The sequence below is a fragment of the Hyperolius riggenbachi genome, chromosome 3 (genome assembly GCF_040937935.1).
Source record: "Hyperolius riggenbachi isolate aHypRig1 chromosome 3, aHypRig1.pri, whole genome shotgun sequence".
Classification (NCBI taxonomy): domain Eukaryota; kingdom Metazoa; phylum Chordata; class Amphibia; order Anura; family Hyperoliidae; genus Hyperolius; species Hyperolius riggenbachi.
In genome coordinates, this window is record NC_090648.1 from 518,187,051 (window position 1) to 518,206,418 (window position 19,368).

General features: G+C 42.6%; 1 protein-coding gene across 3 annotated transcripts in view; it reads left to right on the forward strand.

The window, feature by feature from the left end:
* Positions 1-19,368, forward strand: part of CSF1R (colony stimulating factor 1 receptor) — a 201,857-nt gene that overhangs the window by 140,770 nt on the left and 41,719 nt on the right. For 2 of the 3 annotated variants that reach the window (XM_068278423.1, XM_068278424.1), the window contains exons 12-13: positions 10,570-10,674; positions 17,120-17,230. In XM_068278423.1, coding sequence (XP_068134524.1) covers positions 10,570-10,674; positions 17,120-17,230 — 216 coding nt within the window. The remainder of the gene's footprint in view (positions 1-10,569; positions 10,675-17,119; positions 17,231-19,368) is intronic. The other variant, XM_068278425.1, reaches the window with a different exon arrangement.

Below are 19,368 nucleotides of genomic sequence, written 5' to 3' on the forward strand. Positions count from 1 at the left end.
CCAACACCCTCGACCACTGCTACACGGCCCTGAAAGATGCATACAAGGCGACACCGTGGGCAGCCCTGGGCTCATCCGACCACTGCATCATCCACCTGGTACCTACTTACAAAAGGCGCCTGGAAACCTCAAAACCGGTCACCAAATCCTCCAAAGTGTGGTCAAGTGAAGCCAAACTACAACTTCAGGCCTGCTTTGACTGCACAGACTGGAAGGCTCTAGAATCGCCTAACCTGGACGAGTGGGCAGATAATGTATCCTCGTACATCAGCTTCTGCGAGAACTCCTGTATTCCAACAAAAACCTTCAAACTGTATCCAAACGATAAACCGTGGTTCTCAAAAAGACTACGACAACTACGGCGTAGCAAAGAAGCCGCACATAAGTCCGGTAACCAGGAAGAATACAGGAAGGCAAGAAACGACCTAAACAGAGAGCTGAGGTCTGCAAAAAAGTGCTACGCGGAAAAGATGGAACAGAACCTCTCCTCAAATGACTCACGAGCCGTGTGGAAAGGGCTGAAGGCTGCCACCAACTACAAGACTCCCCCTCAGCATGCCACACCGAGCACTGAGCTTGCAGAGCGTCTCAGTGACTTCTACTGCAGATTCGAGAACCAGCCAGCACCTGCAGGATCCCCACAGCCACCTGTGCAATCTGCCACTGTAGCCCTGGGCCCGCACTCACCCCCACCGTCAGTGAGGAAGGCGGATGTTCTAAAACACTTGTTAAGGTTAAATGCCAGGAAAGCCTCGGGTCCGGACGGAGTGTCACCAGCCTGCCTGAAAACCTGTGCTCGTCAGCTCGCTTCCACCCTCTCTTCCATCTTCACCAGGTCCCTCCAGGAAGGCAAAGTTCCCGCGTGCTTCAAGAGGTCCACCATTATCCCTGTCCCGAAAAAGCAGGGCATCCTCGACCTCAACAACTTCAGGCCCGTGGCACTTACATCCGTGATCATGAAAGCTTTGGAAAGCATGGTGCTACCCCTCCTTAAGCACTCCACAGAGGGACTGATGGATCCGCACCAGTTCGCGTACAGATCAAACAGGTCCACCGATGACGCCATCAACATCTGCTTGGAGCTTGTCTACGACCACCTGGACAGACCAGACTCCTACGCCAGGATCCTCCTACTGGACTTCAGCTCAGCATTCAATACCATCAGCCCTAAAATACTTCAAGACAATCTCGCTGAGCTGGGAGTCCACCCCACCCTACGCCTGTGGATCACGGACTTCCTCACCAACAGGTCCCAGGTCGTCAGGTTAGGCACCATCTCCTCGCAACCTAGAATCACAAACACAGGGGCTCCACAAGGTTGCGTCCTGTCGCCGTTTCTGTTCTCGCTGTATACGAACAACTGCAAATCCACGTCAGACTCAGTAAAGGTAATCAAATTTGCTGATGACACGACCATTGTAGGTCTCATCACCAAAAATGATGAGAAAGCGTACCGCCACCAGGTCGGAAATATATGCTGCTGGTGCAGAGAAAAAGGTCTGGTCCTAAACACAGCGAAAACGGTAGAGATGATCGTTGATTTCAGGAGACACGCCTCTACCCCACCTCCAATCCACATTGATGGCAAGGAAGTAGAAAGAGTCCCCAGTGTCCGCCTACTGGGCACAACTATCTCAAATGACCTGAGGTGGAACGCCAACACTGCCTTAACACAGAGGAAAGCCCAACAGAGACTTTTCTTTCTCCGCCAACTGAAAAAGTTCGGTGTGGTCCAAAAACTTCTGACAAACTTCTACTCAGCCACAATCGAATCCGTCCTATGCTCATCCATCCTGGTCTGGTACGCCAGCTCCTCCGCCAGCGACAGGCTTAAACTGCAGAGGGTCATCAGATCTGCGGAGAGAATCATCGGGAGATCCCTTCCCACTCTGGACCTCCTCTACCACTCCAGGCTGAACACCAGAGCATTAAAGATCGCAAACGACCGCTCACACCCAGGCTACCGCTTCTTTAACCAGCTCCCCTCGAGCCGGAAGCTCCGGTTCCGCTCCATCTACACCAGGACCTCAAGACACAAGAACAGCTTCTTTCCATCGGCTGTCAACCTCCTGAACTCTCTCCATGGAAATGGCCATCCTCACCCCACAATACCATGACACACACACTGAAGCACTCTGCACATAGACTGCGCTCCAGCTAAAGCATACCTTTTGGCTTTTTTTGTATTATAACCTATGCCACACTGTCCTCCTCCGCATAAAGGTCATATAATGTTCTGTATTCTGTAAATGTTATGTTCCTACTGCATGTCCTGTCCTGTATCTGTAACTATATTGTGTATCAGTACCCTGTACGTGCCAAGCCCAATTCCGGGCACGACCCAGTCGTGCTTGGCGAAATAAAAGATTCTGATTCTGATTCACTACACCACCACCAACACTACATGCTGAAGCCAGCCTAGCATGTACCATTATGATATATCCAAGTGAAAAATGAGCTTGCTTAGGGATTTGTAGGATTTTAAAAGCCAACTCACATACATTGGCCAGGCCCAGGTATTGAACCCAGGTCTACCGCTTTGTAGGCTGCTATCCTAACCATTATACCACCAACACTACATGCTCCAAATTCTTGGAGCAGATTTACTTCCTCCCTCCAAAAGACACACACACTTCCTCATAAAATCATTCAACAGCAACTGCATGCACAGTCTTTGTGGTACACAGTCTCTGTGGCAAAATTGGTTAGTGCGTTTGGCTGTTAACTGCAATGTTGGTGGTTCAAGCCCACCCAGGCATGGCCTTGCCTTTTGTGTTCAACAGTTGTCCGAAGAGAACCCCAGATAGCCAGGTAGATTCATCTCTCTCTCCCTCTCTCTCTCTCTCTCTCTCTCTCTCTCTCTCTCTCTCTCTCTAGTAGGGATGGTCACCGCTTTCCATGGAATTGTATTTTCCGCAATTTTAGGCGGAAATTGGTCATTCCGTTCAGTTTGGTTGGAACGGAATTGCTTTTTCAATCTGGCGGAATTCCGAAATTGCCTGTGAAATTCTGCCGGTATCCGTTGATGATTTTAAGCTGAAAATTCAGTTCAATGGCATCAAGTCCTAGAGAGAGAGAGAGAGAGAGAGAGACCATTTTTCTCTTGGATATATCACAATGGTACATGCTAGGCTGGCTTCAGCATGTAGCATTGTAGTGTGTTGTGTTAGTGGTATAATGGTTAGGATAGCAGCCTACAGAGCAGTAGGTCTGGGTTCAAATCCTGGGCCTGGCCAATTTATGTGAGTTGGCTTTTAAAATCCTACAAATCCCTAAGCAAGCTCATTTTTCCCTTAGATATATCATAATGCTACATGCTAGGCTGGATTCAGAATGTAGGTTTGGTGGTGGTATAGTGGTGAAGAGAGCTACCTACCAAGCACTAGACCTGGGTTCTGAAATCCTACAATTCCCTGGAAGATGAGACCTTTGGTTAGAAGGGAAGAGGGAGGAAGGTAAGGAGTCTATTGAGTAGAAATACTTGTTTTGAGGCAGAAATCAGTTAGGGGGAAAAAGGTTTAACTTCCGTTTTGTTCCACGGAAATTCCAAAATAGGACTATAGCAATTCCGTTCCGTCGCTACGGAACCGGAATCACCAAATTCCGCCCGGAATCACGGAATTTATAATTGCGCGGAAAGCAGCGCCCATCCCAAATTAAAACATTGTGAAATATCTGTCTTTAGTTTTATACTGATAAATGAAGGGAAAACATTAAAAACCTATCACATATTGCCTTCAAGAGTTCAGAGTTCAATCCGCTCACCTGCACTTTACTTAGCTGGGTTATATTATTCCAGAAAATTCTGCTGCGTTTGCTTATTTCCTGTGGTTGGTGTGGAAAGAGGAACTATGAGGACTGCAATGTATGTGGAAGTTAAAGAGGCCCTGTAGCAACATATAGCAGAATGCAGTAAAGAGGCCCTGTAGTGACATATAGCAGAATGCAGTAAAGAGGCCCTGTAGTGACATATAGCAGAATGCAGTAAAGAGGCCCTGTAGTGACATATAGCAGAATGCAGTAAGGGGGCCCTGTAGTGACATATAGCAGAATGCAGTAAAGAGGCCCTGTAGTGACATATAGCAGAATGCAGTAAAGAGGCCCTGTAGTGACATATAGCAGAATGCAGTAAAGAGGCCCTGTAGTGACATATAGCAGAATGCAGTAAAGAGGCCCTGTAGTGACATATAGCAGAATGCAGTAAGGGGGCCCTGTAGTGACATATAGCAGAATGCAGTAAAGAGGCCCTGTAGTGACATATAGGAGAATGCAGTAAAGAGGCCCTGTAGTGACATATAGCAGAATGCAGTAAAGAGGCCCTGTAGTGACATATAGCAGAATGCAGTAAAGAGGCCCTGTAGTGACATATAGCAGAATGCAGTAAAGAGGCCCTGTAGCAACATATAGCAGAATGAAGTAAAGAGGCCCTGTAGTGACATATAGCAGAATGCAGTAAAGAGGCCCTGTAGTGACATATAGCAGAATGCAGTAAAGAGGCCCTGTAGCAACATATAGCAGAATGAAGTAAAGAGGCCCTGTAGTGACATATAGCAGAATGCAGTAAAGAGGCCCTGTAGTGACATATAGCAGAATGCAGTAAAGAGGCCCTGTAGTGACATATAGCAGAATGCAGTAAAGAGGCCCTGTAGTGACATATAGCAGAATGCAGTAAAGAGGCCCTGTAGTGACATATAGCAGAATGCAGTAAAGAGGCTCTGTAGTGACACATAGTAAAATGCAGTAAAGAGGCCCTGTAGTGACATATAGCAGAAATCAGTAAAGAGGCCCTGTAGTGACATATAGCAGAATGCAGTAAAGAGGCCCTGTAGTGACGTATAGCAGAATGCAGTAAAGAGGTCCTGTAGCAACATATAGCAGAATGCAGTATAGAGGCCCTGTAGTGACATATAGCAGAATGCAGTAAAGAGGCCCTGTAGTGACATATAGCAGAATGCAGTAAAGAGGCTCTGTAGTGACACATAGTAAAATGCAGTAAAGAGGCCCTGTAGTGACATATAGCAGAAATCAGTAAAGAGGCCCTGTAGTGACATATAGCAGAATGCAGTAAAGAGGCCCTGTAGTGACGTATAGCAGAATGCAGTAAAGAGGTCCTGTAGCAACATATAGTAGAATGCAGTATAGAGGCCCTGTAGTGACATATAGCAGAATGCAGTAATGAGGCCCTGTAGTGACATATAGCAGAATGCAGTAAAGAGGCCCTGTAGTGACATATAGCAGAATGCAGTAAAGAGGCTCTGTAGTGACACATAGTAGAATGCAGTAAAGAGGCCCTGTAGTGACATATAGCAGAAATCAGTAAAGAGGCCCTGTTGTGACATATAGCAGAATGCAGTAAAGAGGCCCTGTAGTGACGTATAGCAGAATGCAGTAAAGAGGTCCTGTAGCAACATATAGCAGAATGCAGTAAAGAGGCCCTGTAGTGACATATAGCAGAATGCAGTAAAGAGGCCCTGTAGTGACATATAGCAGAATGCAGTAAAGAGGCCCTGTAGTGACATATAGCAGAATGCAGTAAAGAGGCTCTGTAGTGACATATAGCAGAATGCAGTAAAGAGGCCCTGTAGTGACATATAGCAGAATACAGTAAAGAGGCCCTGTAGCAACATATAGCAGAATGCAGTAAAGAGGCCCTGTAGTGACATATAGCAGAATGCAGGAAAGAGGCCCTGTAGTGACATATAGCAGAATGCAGTAAAGAGGCCCTGTAGTGACAAATAGCAGAATGCAGTAAAGAGGCCCTGTAGTGACATATAGCAGAATGCAGTAAGGAGGCCCTGTAGTGACATATAGCAGAATGCAGCAAAGAGGCCCTGTAGTGACATATAGCAGAATGCAGTAAAGAGACCCTGTAGTGACATATAGCAGAATGCAGTAAAGAGGTCCTGTAGTGACATATAGGAGAATGCAGTAAAGAGACCCTGTAGTGACATATAGCAGAATGCAGTAAAGAGGCCCTGTAGTGACATATAGCAGAATGCAGTAAAGAGGCCCTGTTGTGACATACAGGAGAATGCAGTAAAGAGGTCCTGTAGTGACATATAGCAGGATGCAGTAAAGAGGCCCTGTAGTGACATATAGCAGAATGCAGTAAAGAGACCCTGTAGTGACATATAGCAGAATGCAGTAGAGAGGCCCTGTAGAGACATATAGCAGAATGCAGTAAAGAGACCCTGTAGTGACATATAGCAGAATGCAGTAAAGAGGCTCTGTAGTGACATACAGCAGAATGCAGTAAAGAGGTCCTGTAGTGACATATAGCAGAATGCAGTAAAGAGGCCCTGTAGTGACATATAGCAGAATGCAGTAAAGAGGCCCTGTAGCAACATATAGTAGAATGCAGTAAAGAGGCCCTGTAGTGACATACAGCAGAATGAAGTAAAGAGGTCCTGTAGTGACGTATAGCAGAATGCAGTAAAGAGGCCCTGTAGTGACATATAGCAGAATGCAGTAAAGAGGCCCTGTAGTGACATATAGCAGAGTGCAGTAAAGAGGCCCTGTAGTGATATATAGCAGAATGCAGTATAGAGGTCCTGTAGTGACATATAGCAGAATGCAGTAAAGAGGCCCTGTAGTGACATATAGCAGAATGCAGTAAAGAGGTCCTGTAGTGACATATAGCAGAATGCAGTAAAGAGGCCCTGTAGTGACATATAGTATAATGCAGGAAAGAGGCCCTGTAGTGGCATATAGCAGAATGCAGTAAAGAGGCCCTGTAGTGACATATAGCAGAATGCAGTAAAGAGGCCCTGTAGTGACATATAGCAGAATGCAGTAAAGACTAGAGGCCCTGTAGTGACATATAGCAGAATGCAGTAAAGAGGCCCGGTAGTGACATATAGCAGAATGCAGTAAAGAGGCCCTGTAGTGATATATAGCAGAATGCAGTAAAGGGGCCCTGTAGTGACTTATAGTAGAATGCAATAAATTATTCAGGATACCCACTTTTGCTTTAATTAACCCGGTTCCGTAATTAGAAACACTTCCAGTATCCACATATTGCTGTATATTGGTATATAGCTCCTCCCTCCCAGTGAGGCTTAGCCTAGGCTGCTTCTGCTTATTAGGTGGAATTCCCCCATCCCCGACCCCTAAGCATTCTGGGAGACCAGCGGTCTTCTGTTCTGGGTTTTAAACTTTCAGTAAATGAACATTTTGTACAGATCATCTGCCGGGACTACAGATGTCGCCACCTGTGATAAATGTCAGAAGGTAAACCGGGGGAGAGGAGAGAATCGGGGAGGGGAGAGAATCGGGGAGAGGAGGGAATCGGGGAGAGGAGAGAATCGGGGAGAGGAGAGAATCGGGGAGAGGAGGGAATCGGGGAGAGGAGAGAATCGGGGAGGGGAGAGAATCGGGGAGAGGAGAGAATCGGGGAGAGAATCGGGGCGAGGAGAGAATCGGGGAGGGGAGAGAATCGGGGAGAGGAGAGAATCGGGGAGGGGAGAGAATCGGGGAGAGGAGAGAATCGGGGAGAGGAGAGAATCGGGGAGAGGAGAGAATCGGGGAGAGGAGAGAATCGGGGAGAGGAGAGAATCAGGGAGAGGAGAGAATCGGGGTGAGGAGGAAATCGGGGAGAGAATCGGGGAAAGGAGGAAATCGGGGAGGGGAGAGAATCGGGGAGAGGAGGAAATCGGGGAGGGGAGAGAATCGGGGAGAGGAGAGAATCGGGAATGGGAGAGAATCGGGGAGAGGAGAGAATCGGGGAGGGGAGAGAATCAGGGAGAGGAGAGAATCAGGGAGGGGAGAGAATCGGGGAGAGGAGAGAATCAGGGAGAGGAGAGAATCGGGGTGAGGAGGAAATCGGGGAGAGAATCGGGGAGGGGAGAGAATCGGGGAGAGGAGGAAATCGGGGAGGAGAGAGAATCGGGGAGAGGAGAGAATCGGGAATGGGAGAGAATCGGGGAGAGGAGAGAATCGGGGAGGGGAGAGAATCAGGGAGAGGAGAGAATCGGGTAGGGGAGAGAATCGGGGAGGGGAGAGAATCGGGGAGTGGAGAGAATCGGGGTGAGGAGAGAATCGGGGAGAGGAGAGAATCGGGTAGGGGAGAGAATCGGGGAGGGGAGAGAATCGGGGAGTGGAGAGAATCGGGGAGGGGAGAGAATCGGGGAGAGGAGAGAATCGGGTAGAGGAGAGAATCGGGGAGAGGAGAGAATCGGGGAGGGGAGAGAATCAGGGAGAGGAGAGAATCGGGGAGAGGAGAGAATCGGGGAGGGGAGAGAATCGGGGAGAGGAGAGAATCGGGGAGAGGAGAGAATCAGGGAGAGGAGAGAATCGGGGAGGGGAGAGAATCGGGGAGAGGAGAGAATCGGGGAGGGGAGAGAATCGGGGAGAGGAGAGAATCGGGGAGGGGAGAGAATCGGGGAGGTGAGAGAATCGGGGAGAGGAGAGAATCGGGGAGAGGAGAGAATCAGGGAGAGGAGAGAATCGGGAATGGGAGAGAATCGGGGAGAGGAGAGAATCGGGGAGGGGAGAGAATCAGGGAGAGGAGAGAATCGGGTAGGGGAGAGAATCGGGGAGGGGAGAGAATCGGGGAGTGGAGAGAATCGGGGAGAGGAGAGAATCGGGTAGAGGAGAGAATCGGGGAGAGGAGAGAATCGGGGAGAGGAGAGAATTGGGGAGGGGAGAGAATCGGGGAGAGGAGAGAATCGGGGAGAGGAGAGAATCGGGGAGGGGAGAGAATCGGGGTGAGGAGAGAATCGGGGAGAGGAGAGAATCGGGGAGAGGAGAGAATCGGGGAGGGGAGAGAATCGGGGAGAGGAGAGAATCGGGGAGAGGAGAGAATCGGGGAGAGGAGGAAATCGGGGAGAGAATCGGGGCGAGGAGAGAATCGGGGAGAGGAGAGAATCGGGGAGAGGAGAGAATCAGGGAGAGGAGAGAATCGGGGTGAGGAGGAAATCGGGGAGAGAATCGGGGAAAGGAGGAAATCGGGGAGGGGAGAGAATCGGGGAGAGGAGGAAATCGGGGAGGGGAGAGAATCGGGGAGAGGAGAGAATCGGGAATGGGAGAGAATCGGGGAGAGGAGAGAATCGGGGAGGGGAGAGAATCAGGGAGAGGAGAGAATCAGGGAGGGGAGAGAATCGGGGAGAGGAGAGAATCAGGGAGAGGAGAGAATCGGGGTGAGGAGGAAATCGGGGAGAGAATCGGGGAGGGGAGAGAATCGGGGAGAGGAGGAAATCGGGGAGGAGAGAGAATCGGGGAGAGGAGAGAATCGGGAATGGGAGAGAATCGGGGAGAGGAGAGAATCGGGGAGGGGAGAGAATCAGGGAGAGGAGAGAATCGGGTAGGGGAGAGAATCGGGGAGGGGAGAGAATCGGGGAGTGGAGAGAATCGGGGTGAGGAGAGAATCGGGGAGAGGAGAGAATCGGGTAGGGGAGAGAATCGGGGAGAGGAGAGAATCGGGGAGTGGAGAGAATCGGGGAGGGGAGAGAATCGGGGAGAGGAGAGAATCGGGTAGAGGAGAGAATCGGGGAGAGGAGAGAATCGGGGAGGGGAGAGAATCAGGGAGAGGAGAGAATCGGGGAGAGGAGAGAATCGGGGAGGGGAGAGAATCGGGGAGAGGAGAGAATCGGGGAGAGGAGAGAATCAGGGAGAGGAGAGAATCGGGGAGGGGAGAGAATCGGGGAGAGGAGAGAATCGGGGAGGGGAGAGAATCGGGGAGAGGAGAGAATCGGGGAGGGGAGAGAATCGGGGAGGTGAGAGAATCGGGGAGAGGAGAGAATCGGGGAGGGGAGAGAATCGGGGAGGTGAGAGAATCGGGGAGAGGAGAGAATCGGGGAGAGGAGAGAATCAGGGAGAGGAGAGAATCGGAAATGGGAGAGAATCGGGGAGAGGAGAGAATCGGGGAGGGGAGAGAATCAGGGAGAGGAGAGAATCGGGTAGGGGAGAGAATCGGGGAGGGGAGAGAATCGGGGAGTGGAGAGAATCGGGGAGAGGAGAGAATCGGGTAGAGGAGAGAATCGGGGAGAGGAGAGAATCGGGGAGAGGAGAGAATCGGGGAGAGGAGAGAATTGGGGAGGGGAGAGAATCGGGGAGAGGAGAGAATCGGGGAGAGGAGAGAATCGGGGAGGGGAGAGAATCGGGGTGAGGAGAGAATCGGGGAGAGGAGAGAATCGGGGAGAGGAGAGAATCGGGGAGGGGAGAGAATCGGGGAGAGGAGAGAATCGGGGAGGGGAGAGAATCAGGGCGAGGAGAGAATCTTGGAGGGGAGAGAATCGGGGAGGGGAGAGAATCGGGGAGAGGAGAGAATCGGGGAGGGGAGAGAATCGGGGAGGGGAGAGAATCGGGGTGAGGAGAGAATCGGGGAGGGGAGAGAATCGGGGAGAGGAGAGAATCGGGGTGAGGAGAGAATCGGGGAGGGGAGAGAATCGGGGAGAGGAGAGAATCGGGGTGAGGAGAGAATCGGGGAGGGGAGAGAATCAGGGAGAAGAGAGACCTTACAATGGAAAACACTGTATAAATAATTTGTAAATGAATATTGTAAAACAATAATGACTTTTATTCTGTTACTTTGATTAGCATTCCTCTGTAACCTGAGTTATCTGTGTGCAGGCAAGACTCTAGGCGCCGGGGCATTTGGAAAAGTAATGGAGGCAACAGCATTCGGGATGGGAAAAGATGACTCCGCCCTCAAGGTGGCTGTGAAAATGTTAAAACGTGAGTATAGAGGCTGCTCATCTCATCAGACTAGTTTCCCTCCAGGTTACAGGTTATGTGGCAGAAGGACTCTGCAGGAGTCATTGAGAAGCTTACTGGAGGGTCCGGTCATGTACGATGGGATCGGGACTATTCCACGGGTGACAGTTCAGAGCCGAGTGCTGTACAGACACAAATTCTGTTGCTGTGGAGGAAGTAGGGGCGAGAAGGAGAACTGGTCTCTCAGTCTGTGCTCAGCATTTCAGATCTCTCAGCAACACATTGAGTCTGCCATACTATGTTATGCCCAGATGCTTGTAACATGATTTATACACCCATATTGAGATTTACAGTAGTAGATTATAACGGAGAACTGAATAGATATATATGTATGTATATAATAGATTAGAATATAATGGGGTACTTGTAACGATCGGTGTAACACAGAGAGGATCTGATTACCGGTGATCTGCAGTATCACAGGGAATACAGATATATACCATATTATTGATGATCTGCAATATCACCAATAATCAGATATATAAGCTAACCTCTGGACACCTGGGAGTAGGAGTGTTTGGTGCAACTGTAATACTTAGAGGACTAGGACTCAGAGCAGTAAGTGTACACTCTGCCTCTGAAGAAACTGGTTTAAACCAGCGAAACAGCTGTCAGGCCTTTTTTACCCCCGCTGCTGTGTACCTGCTACTTCCCCCACCGGAATAAAGGAATTTTAAAGAAGCGGTGCCTCCTTTTCCTCTCTTCAAGTCTACTGGATGCAACAAACTTGTGGATGAGCACGCTCCTTCTTCCGGGTCCGGTGTGTCTGCCCTGCTGAGTTTGGTGCCAGGTACTGTTCTCTTCCTCTCAAATATTGTTACACTTTAGGATCTGACTCAGGTCGGAGTGCTACCACGTAGTGATCGCAACGCCAGAAAACCAGCAACTGAACAGCCAGCAGTATATATACTAAAACACTCTCCAGCCCCTCCCTAAGTGCTGGACCAATGAAACGAAGCAGGGTTGTCAGCTGACCGGCTTGGTCAGCTGACTCTTTTCTGACTGCCATATAAGTTCTGCCTCTCTGCGCGCACGCGCGTCATTCTGAACCTTGGTGGACTATCAGTCCCAGCCACACCAGTACTGTCTTGCAATGTGCTCGCTGACCTGTGCGCGGGGTTGGTCGCACCGCCATCAGCACCGGCGGCGGCCTCCCCGCGCTGGGTCAGGCTGTTCGCAACAGGCCCATGCGCGCTAACCGCCGTGTCAGACGCTGCGTTTTTTCCGCGTTTCGCCATGCCATGCGTGGAAAGAGCCGCCTCCCGCTAACTTATAGCAGCAGCTCTCCCGCGTTTCTTCACAGTACTGTATAGATATATATGTATGTATATAATAGATTAGCCTGTAACGGAGTACTGTATAGATATATATGTATGTATATAATAGATTAGCATATAACGGAGTACTATATAGATATATATGTATGTATATAATAGATTAGCCTGTAACGGAGTACTGTATAGATATATATGTATGTATATAATAGATTAGCATATAACGGAGTGCTGTATAGATATATATGTATGTATATAATAGATTAGCATATAACGGAGTACTGTATAGATATATATGTATGTATATAATAGATTAGCCTGTAACGGAGTACTGTATAGATATATATGTATGTATATAATAGATTAGCCTGTAACGGAGTACTGTATAGATATATATGTATGTATATAATAGATTAGCATATAACGGAGTGCTGTATAGATATATATGTATGTATATAATAGATTAGCATATAACGGAGTACTGTACAGATATATATGTATGTATATAATAGATTAGCCTGTAACGGAGTACTGTATAGATATATATGTATGTATATAATAGATTAGCATATAACGGAGTGCTGTATAGATATATATGTATATGTATATAATAGATTGGAATATAACGGAGTACTGTATAGATATATATGTATGTATATAATAGATTAGCATATAACGGAGTACTGTATAGATATATATGTATGTATATAATAGATTGGAATATAACGGAGTACTGTATAGATATATATGTATGTATATAATAGATTAGCATATAACGGAGTACTGTATAGATATATATGTATGTATATAATAGATTAGCATATAACGGAGTACTGTATAGATATATATGTATGTATATAATAGATTAGCATATAACGGAGTACTGTATAGATATATATGTATGTATATAATAGATTAGCCTGTAACGGAGTACTGTATAGATATATATGTATGTATATAATAGATTAGCATATAACGGAGTACTGTATAGATATATATGTATGTATATAATAGATTAGCATATAACGGAGTACTGTATAGATATATATGTATGTATATAATAGATTAGAATATAACAGAGTACTGTATAGATATATATGTATGTATATAATAGATTAGCATATAACGGAGTGCTGTATAGATATATATGTATGTATATAATAGATTAGCATATAACAGAGTACTGTATAGATATATATGTATGTATATAATAGATTGGAATATAACGGAGTACTGTATAGATATATATGTATGTATATAATAGATTAGCATATAACGGAGTACTGTATAGATATATATGTATGTATATAATAGATTGGAATATAACGGAGTACTGTATAGATATATATGTATGTATATAATAGATTAGCATATAACGGAGTACTGTATAGATATATATGTATGTATATAATAGATTGGAATATAACGGAGTACTGTATAGATATATATGTATGTATATAATAGATTAGCATATAACGGGGTACTGTATAGATATATATGTATGTATATAATAGATTAGCATATAACGGAGTACTGCATAGAAATATATGTATGTATATAATAGATTAGCATATAACGGAGTACTGTATAGATATATATGTATGTATATAATAGATTAGCCTGTAACGGAGTACTGTACAGATATATATGTATGTATATAATAGATTAGCATATAACGGAATACTGTATAGATATCTATGTATGTATATAATAGATTAGCATATAACGGAGTACTGTATAGATATATATGTATGTATATAATAGATTAGCATATAACGGAGTACTGTATAGATATAAATGTATGTATATAATAGATTAGCATATAACGGGGTACTGTATAGATATATATGTATGTATATAATAGATTAGCCTGTAACGGAGTACTGTATAGATATATATGTATGTATATAATAGATTAGCATATAACGGAGTGCTGTATAGATATATATGTATATGTATATAATAGATTGGAATATAACGGAGTACTGTATAGATATATATGCATGTATATAATAGATTAGCATATAACGGAGTACTGTATAGATATATATGTATGTATATAATAGATTAGCCTGTAACGGAGTACTGTATAGATATATATGTATGTATATAATAGATTAGCATATAACGGAGTACTGTATAGATATATATGTATGTATATAATAGATTAGCCTGTAACGGGGTACTGTATAGATATATATGTATGTATATAATAGATTAGCCTGTAACGGAGTACTGTATAGATATATATGTATGTATATAATAGATTAGCATATAACGGAGTGCTGTATAGATATATATGTATATGTATATAATAGATTGGAATATAACGGAATACTGTATAGATATCTATGTATGTATATAATAGATTAGCATATAACGGAGTACTGTATAGATATATATGTATGTATATAATAGATTAGCCTGTAACGGAGTACTGTATAGATATATATGTATGTATATAATAGATTAGCATATAACGGAGTGCTGTATAGATATATATGTATATGTATATAATAGATTGGAATATAACGGAGTACTGTATAGATATATATGCATGTATATAATAGATTAGCATATAATGGAGTAGTGTATAGATATATATGTATGTATATAATAGATTAGCATATAACGGGGTACTGTATAGATATATATGTATGTATATAATAGATTAGCCTGTAACGGAGTACTGTACAGATATATATGTATGTATATAATAGATTAGCATATAACGGAGTACTGTATAGATATATATGTATGTATATAATAGATTAGCATATAACAGAGTACTATATAGATATATATGTATGTATATAATAGATTAGCCTGTAACGGAGTACTGTACAGATATATATGTATGTATATAATAGATTAGCATATAACGGAGTACTGTATAGATATATATGTATGTATATAATAGATTAGCATATAACGGAGTACTGTATAGATATATACGTATGTATATAATAGATTAGCATATAACGGAGTACTGCATAGAAATATATGTATGTATATAATAGATTAGCATATAACGGAGTACTGTATAGATATATACGTATGTATATAATAGATTAGCATATAACGGAGTACTGCATAGAAATATATGTATGTATATAATAGATTAGCATATAACGGAGTACTGTATAGATATATATGTATGTATATAATAGATTAGCATATAACGGAGAACTGTATAGATATATATGTATGTATATAATAGATTAGAATGTAACAGAGTACTGTATATATATATATATATATATATATATATATATATATATATATATATATATATGTATATAATAGATTAACATATAACGGAGTACTGTATAGATATATATATGTATGTATATAATAGATTAGAATATAATGGGGTACTGTATAGATATATATGTATGTATATAATAGATTAGCATATAACAGAGTACTATATAGATATATATGTATGTATATAATAGATTAGAATATAACGGAGTACTGTATAGATATATATATGTATGTATATAATAGATTGGAATATAACTGAGTACTGTATAGATATATATATATGTATGTATATAATAGATTAGCATATAACTGAGTACTGTATAGATATATATATATGTATGTATATAATAGATTAGCATATAACGGAGTACTGTATAGATATATATGTATGTATATAATAGATTAGCATATAACGGGGTACTGTATAGATATATACGTATGTATATAATAGATTAGCATATAACGGAGTGCTGTATAGATATATATGTATATGTATATAATAGATTGGAATATAACGGAGTACTGTATAGATATATATGTATGTATATAATAGATTAGAATATAACGGAGTACTGTATAGATATATAGGTATGTATGTATATAATAGATTAGCATATAACGGAGTACTGTATAGATATATATGTATGTATATAATAGATTAGCATATAACGGAGTACTGTACAGATATATATGTATGTATATAATAGATTAGCCTGTAACGGAGTACTGTATAGATATATATGTATGTATATAATAGATTAGCCTGTAACGGAGTACTGTATAGATATATATGTATGTATATAATAGATTAGCATATAACGGAGTGCTGTATAGATATATATGTATGTATATAATAGATTAGCATATAACGGAGTACTGTATAGATATATATGTATGTTTATAATAGATTAGCATATAACGGGGTACTGTATAGATATATACGTATGTATATAATAGATTAGCATATAACGGAGTGCTGTATAGATATATATGTATATGTATATAATAGATTGGAATATAACGGAGTACTGTATAGATATATATGTATGTATATAATAGATTAGAATATAACGGAGTACTGTATAGATATATATGTATGTATGTATATAATAGATTAGCATATAACGGAGTACTGTATAGATATATATGTATGTTTATAATAGATTAGCATATAACGGAGTACTGTACAGATATATATGTATGTTTATAATACATTAGCATATAACGGAGTACTGTATAGATATATATGTATGTATATAATAGATTAGCATATAACGGAGTACTGTACAGATATATATGTATGTATATAATAGATTAGCCTGTAACGGAGTACTGTATAGATATATATGTATGTATATAATAGATTAGCCTGTAACGGAGTACTGTATAGATATATATGTATGTATATAATAGATTAGCATATAACGGAGTGCTGTATAGATATATATGTATATGTATATAATAGATTGGAATATAACGGAGTACTGTATAGATATCTATGTATGTATATAATAGATTAGCATATAACGGGGTACTGTATAGATATATATGTATGTATATAATAGATTAGCCTGTAACGGAGTACTGTATAGATATATATGTATGTATATAATAGATTAGCATATAACGGGGTACTGTATAGATATATATGTATGTATATAATAGATTAGCCTGTAACGGAGTACTGTACAGATATATATGTATGTATATAATAGATTAGAATATAACGGGGTACTGTACAGATATATATGTATGTATATAATAGATTAGAATATAATGGGGTACTGTACAGATATATATGTATGTATATAATAGATTCGATGGATATAACTAGATATAACGTAGTACTGTACTGCTTTGTGTAGCCAGCGCACACACGGATGAAGTGGAGGCCTTGACATCTGAACTGAAGATCCTTAGCCACCTGGGGAACCACCAGAACATTGTGAACCTGCTGGGCGCCTGCACTCAGGGAGGTAAGGAGTTATGCTGCAGGGAAAGATATTGCATTTTATTCATATCCATTTATTTTTGTATTGAAGAGGCCCTGCCACGTCATCAGTGCGATGCAGGGAGTTATTCCGGATCCCCAATATTACATGAATTATTCTGCTATCAGCATCAGAGGCCCTGCAGCGTCATCAGTGCGATGCAGGGAGTTATTCCGGATCCCCAATATTACATGAATTATTCTGCTATTAGTATCAGAGGCCCTGCAGCGTCATCAGTGCGATGCAGGGAGTTATTCCGGACCCCCAATATTACATGAATTATTCTGCTATCAGCATCAGAGGCCCAGCAGCGTCATCAGTGCGATGCAGGGAGTTATTCCGGATCCCCCAATATTACAGCAATTATTCTGCTATCAGCATCACAAACACTTCCTTTATCTATAATACTGTATATTGGTATGTGACCCCGCCCTCCCAGTGATGTCACAGCCTAGGCTATGATGTCATGGAGGCTTCCCCTCCCATTGCACCCTGGGAGACCACACCTCTTATGTCATTCACTTTTTCTCCTAAGTTTTCTCCTGGGTGATATTTCCACAACTTAATAACAATAAATGAAATGCATTTTAAGCCAACAGAAAGCAAGAACATACTCAGAATAATATTCATAGTACTTTCTCACCTACTTTTTGGTACTTTTTCAATTGCAGAGCGCTGAAAAGATATTTTAGACAGAAGATGAAAAATTATCTCAGGAGAAATGATAGGATAAAATGTTAATTGAATAAGGGCCAAGGTGTTGTTTCTCCTCCCTTCGGAACACAGAACAAACAAACCTTCCATAGTGATGCCGTAGTAAAGATGTCACCACCTCTGATACATTTCATCATACATACTTCAGGGTAGGGAAAGACTTTACACAGGGCAAATGCTGAATACATCATTGCTACAGTATACTGTAAAACATGACGGATTTTATTCATTGAGTTATATTCCGTTAACTTCCTATTTAAAGGGAACCTAAACGGAGAAGGATATGGATTTTTCCTATTAAAACAATACCAGTTGCCTGACTCTCCTGCTGATCCTGTGTCTCTAATACTTTTAGCCACAGCCCCTCAACAAGCATGCAGATCAGGTGCCCTGACTTAAGTCAGATTAGCTGCATGCTTGTTTCAGGTGTGAGATTCAGCCACTACTGCAGCCAAAGAGATCAGCAGGACTGCCAGGCAACTGGGATTGTTTAAAAGGAAACATCCATATCCCTCTCAGTTTCGGTTCCCTTTAAGTCCAACCAAGGAACACTTTCTCACTCTCTGATTAAAGGGAAGTTGTGTTGTTTTATTTAAATTGAATGTACGGTGCTTTCTTCGTATATATTTTTTCATTTATTAGTATTCAGATATCTTTTGTTTTTATTGTTTTCTTAAAGAGAAACCCCTTTCCCAGGAGAAATCTTTTCCTTTCCACAAATGGATCATCAGGGGACGCTGCATAGATGATATTGTGGTGAAACCCCTCCCACAGTGTGATGTCATGACCATGGTCCTGGCAGTTTCCTGTCTGTGTACCTCATTGCATTGTGGGAAATAACAGCTGTTTCCAGCTGTTTCCAACTGCCAAAAAAAGCAAGCAGCAGCTCCTTCCACTGACATCACCTGCCAGCAGTAAAAATTTCACCATGTGATAAATGTCAGAATGTAAATCAGGGAGAGGAAGGCAAACACTGATTAAATCATTTATACATAATTATGGTACAGATAAAGCACTTTTTTATTACATTATTTTCACTGGAGTTCCTCTTTAAATGAGAAACATTTCAAGTAAAGATTTTATTTTTGCAACTCCGCCTACTGGTTTAACCATTTCTGCTGCTGGAACGTGAGCTTCTCGCCCGCAGAGGCAGCTGCTACAGCCGCATAGACGTCCATAGTCACGTCCCTGCAGCTTACGGGCTGTGCAGGCGATTGTGTGATGTTGCTGGTAACATGGGGGATTGGCTGCAGGGGATAATGTCCCCTGTGCCAATCTGTTCTCGTCCGCCGAGAATAAAGACTGTTTTTTGTTCAAAAACAGTGTTTATTCTTAAATAGAGCTGCTGCGCTTCCTCCCGCTCGCTGATTTCCGCCGCATACCACCGCCGATCATTAGATTTATTCCCA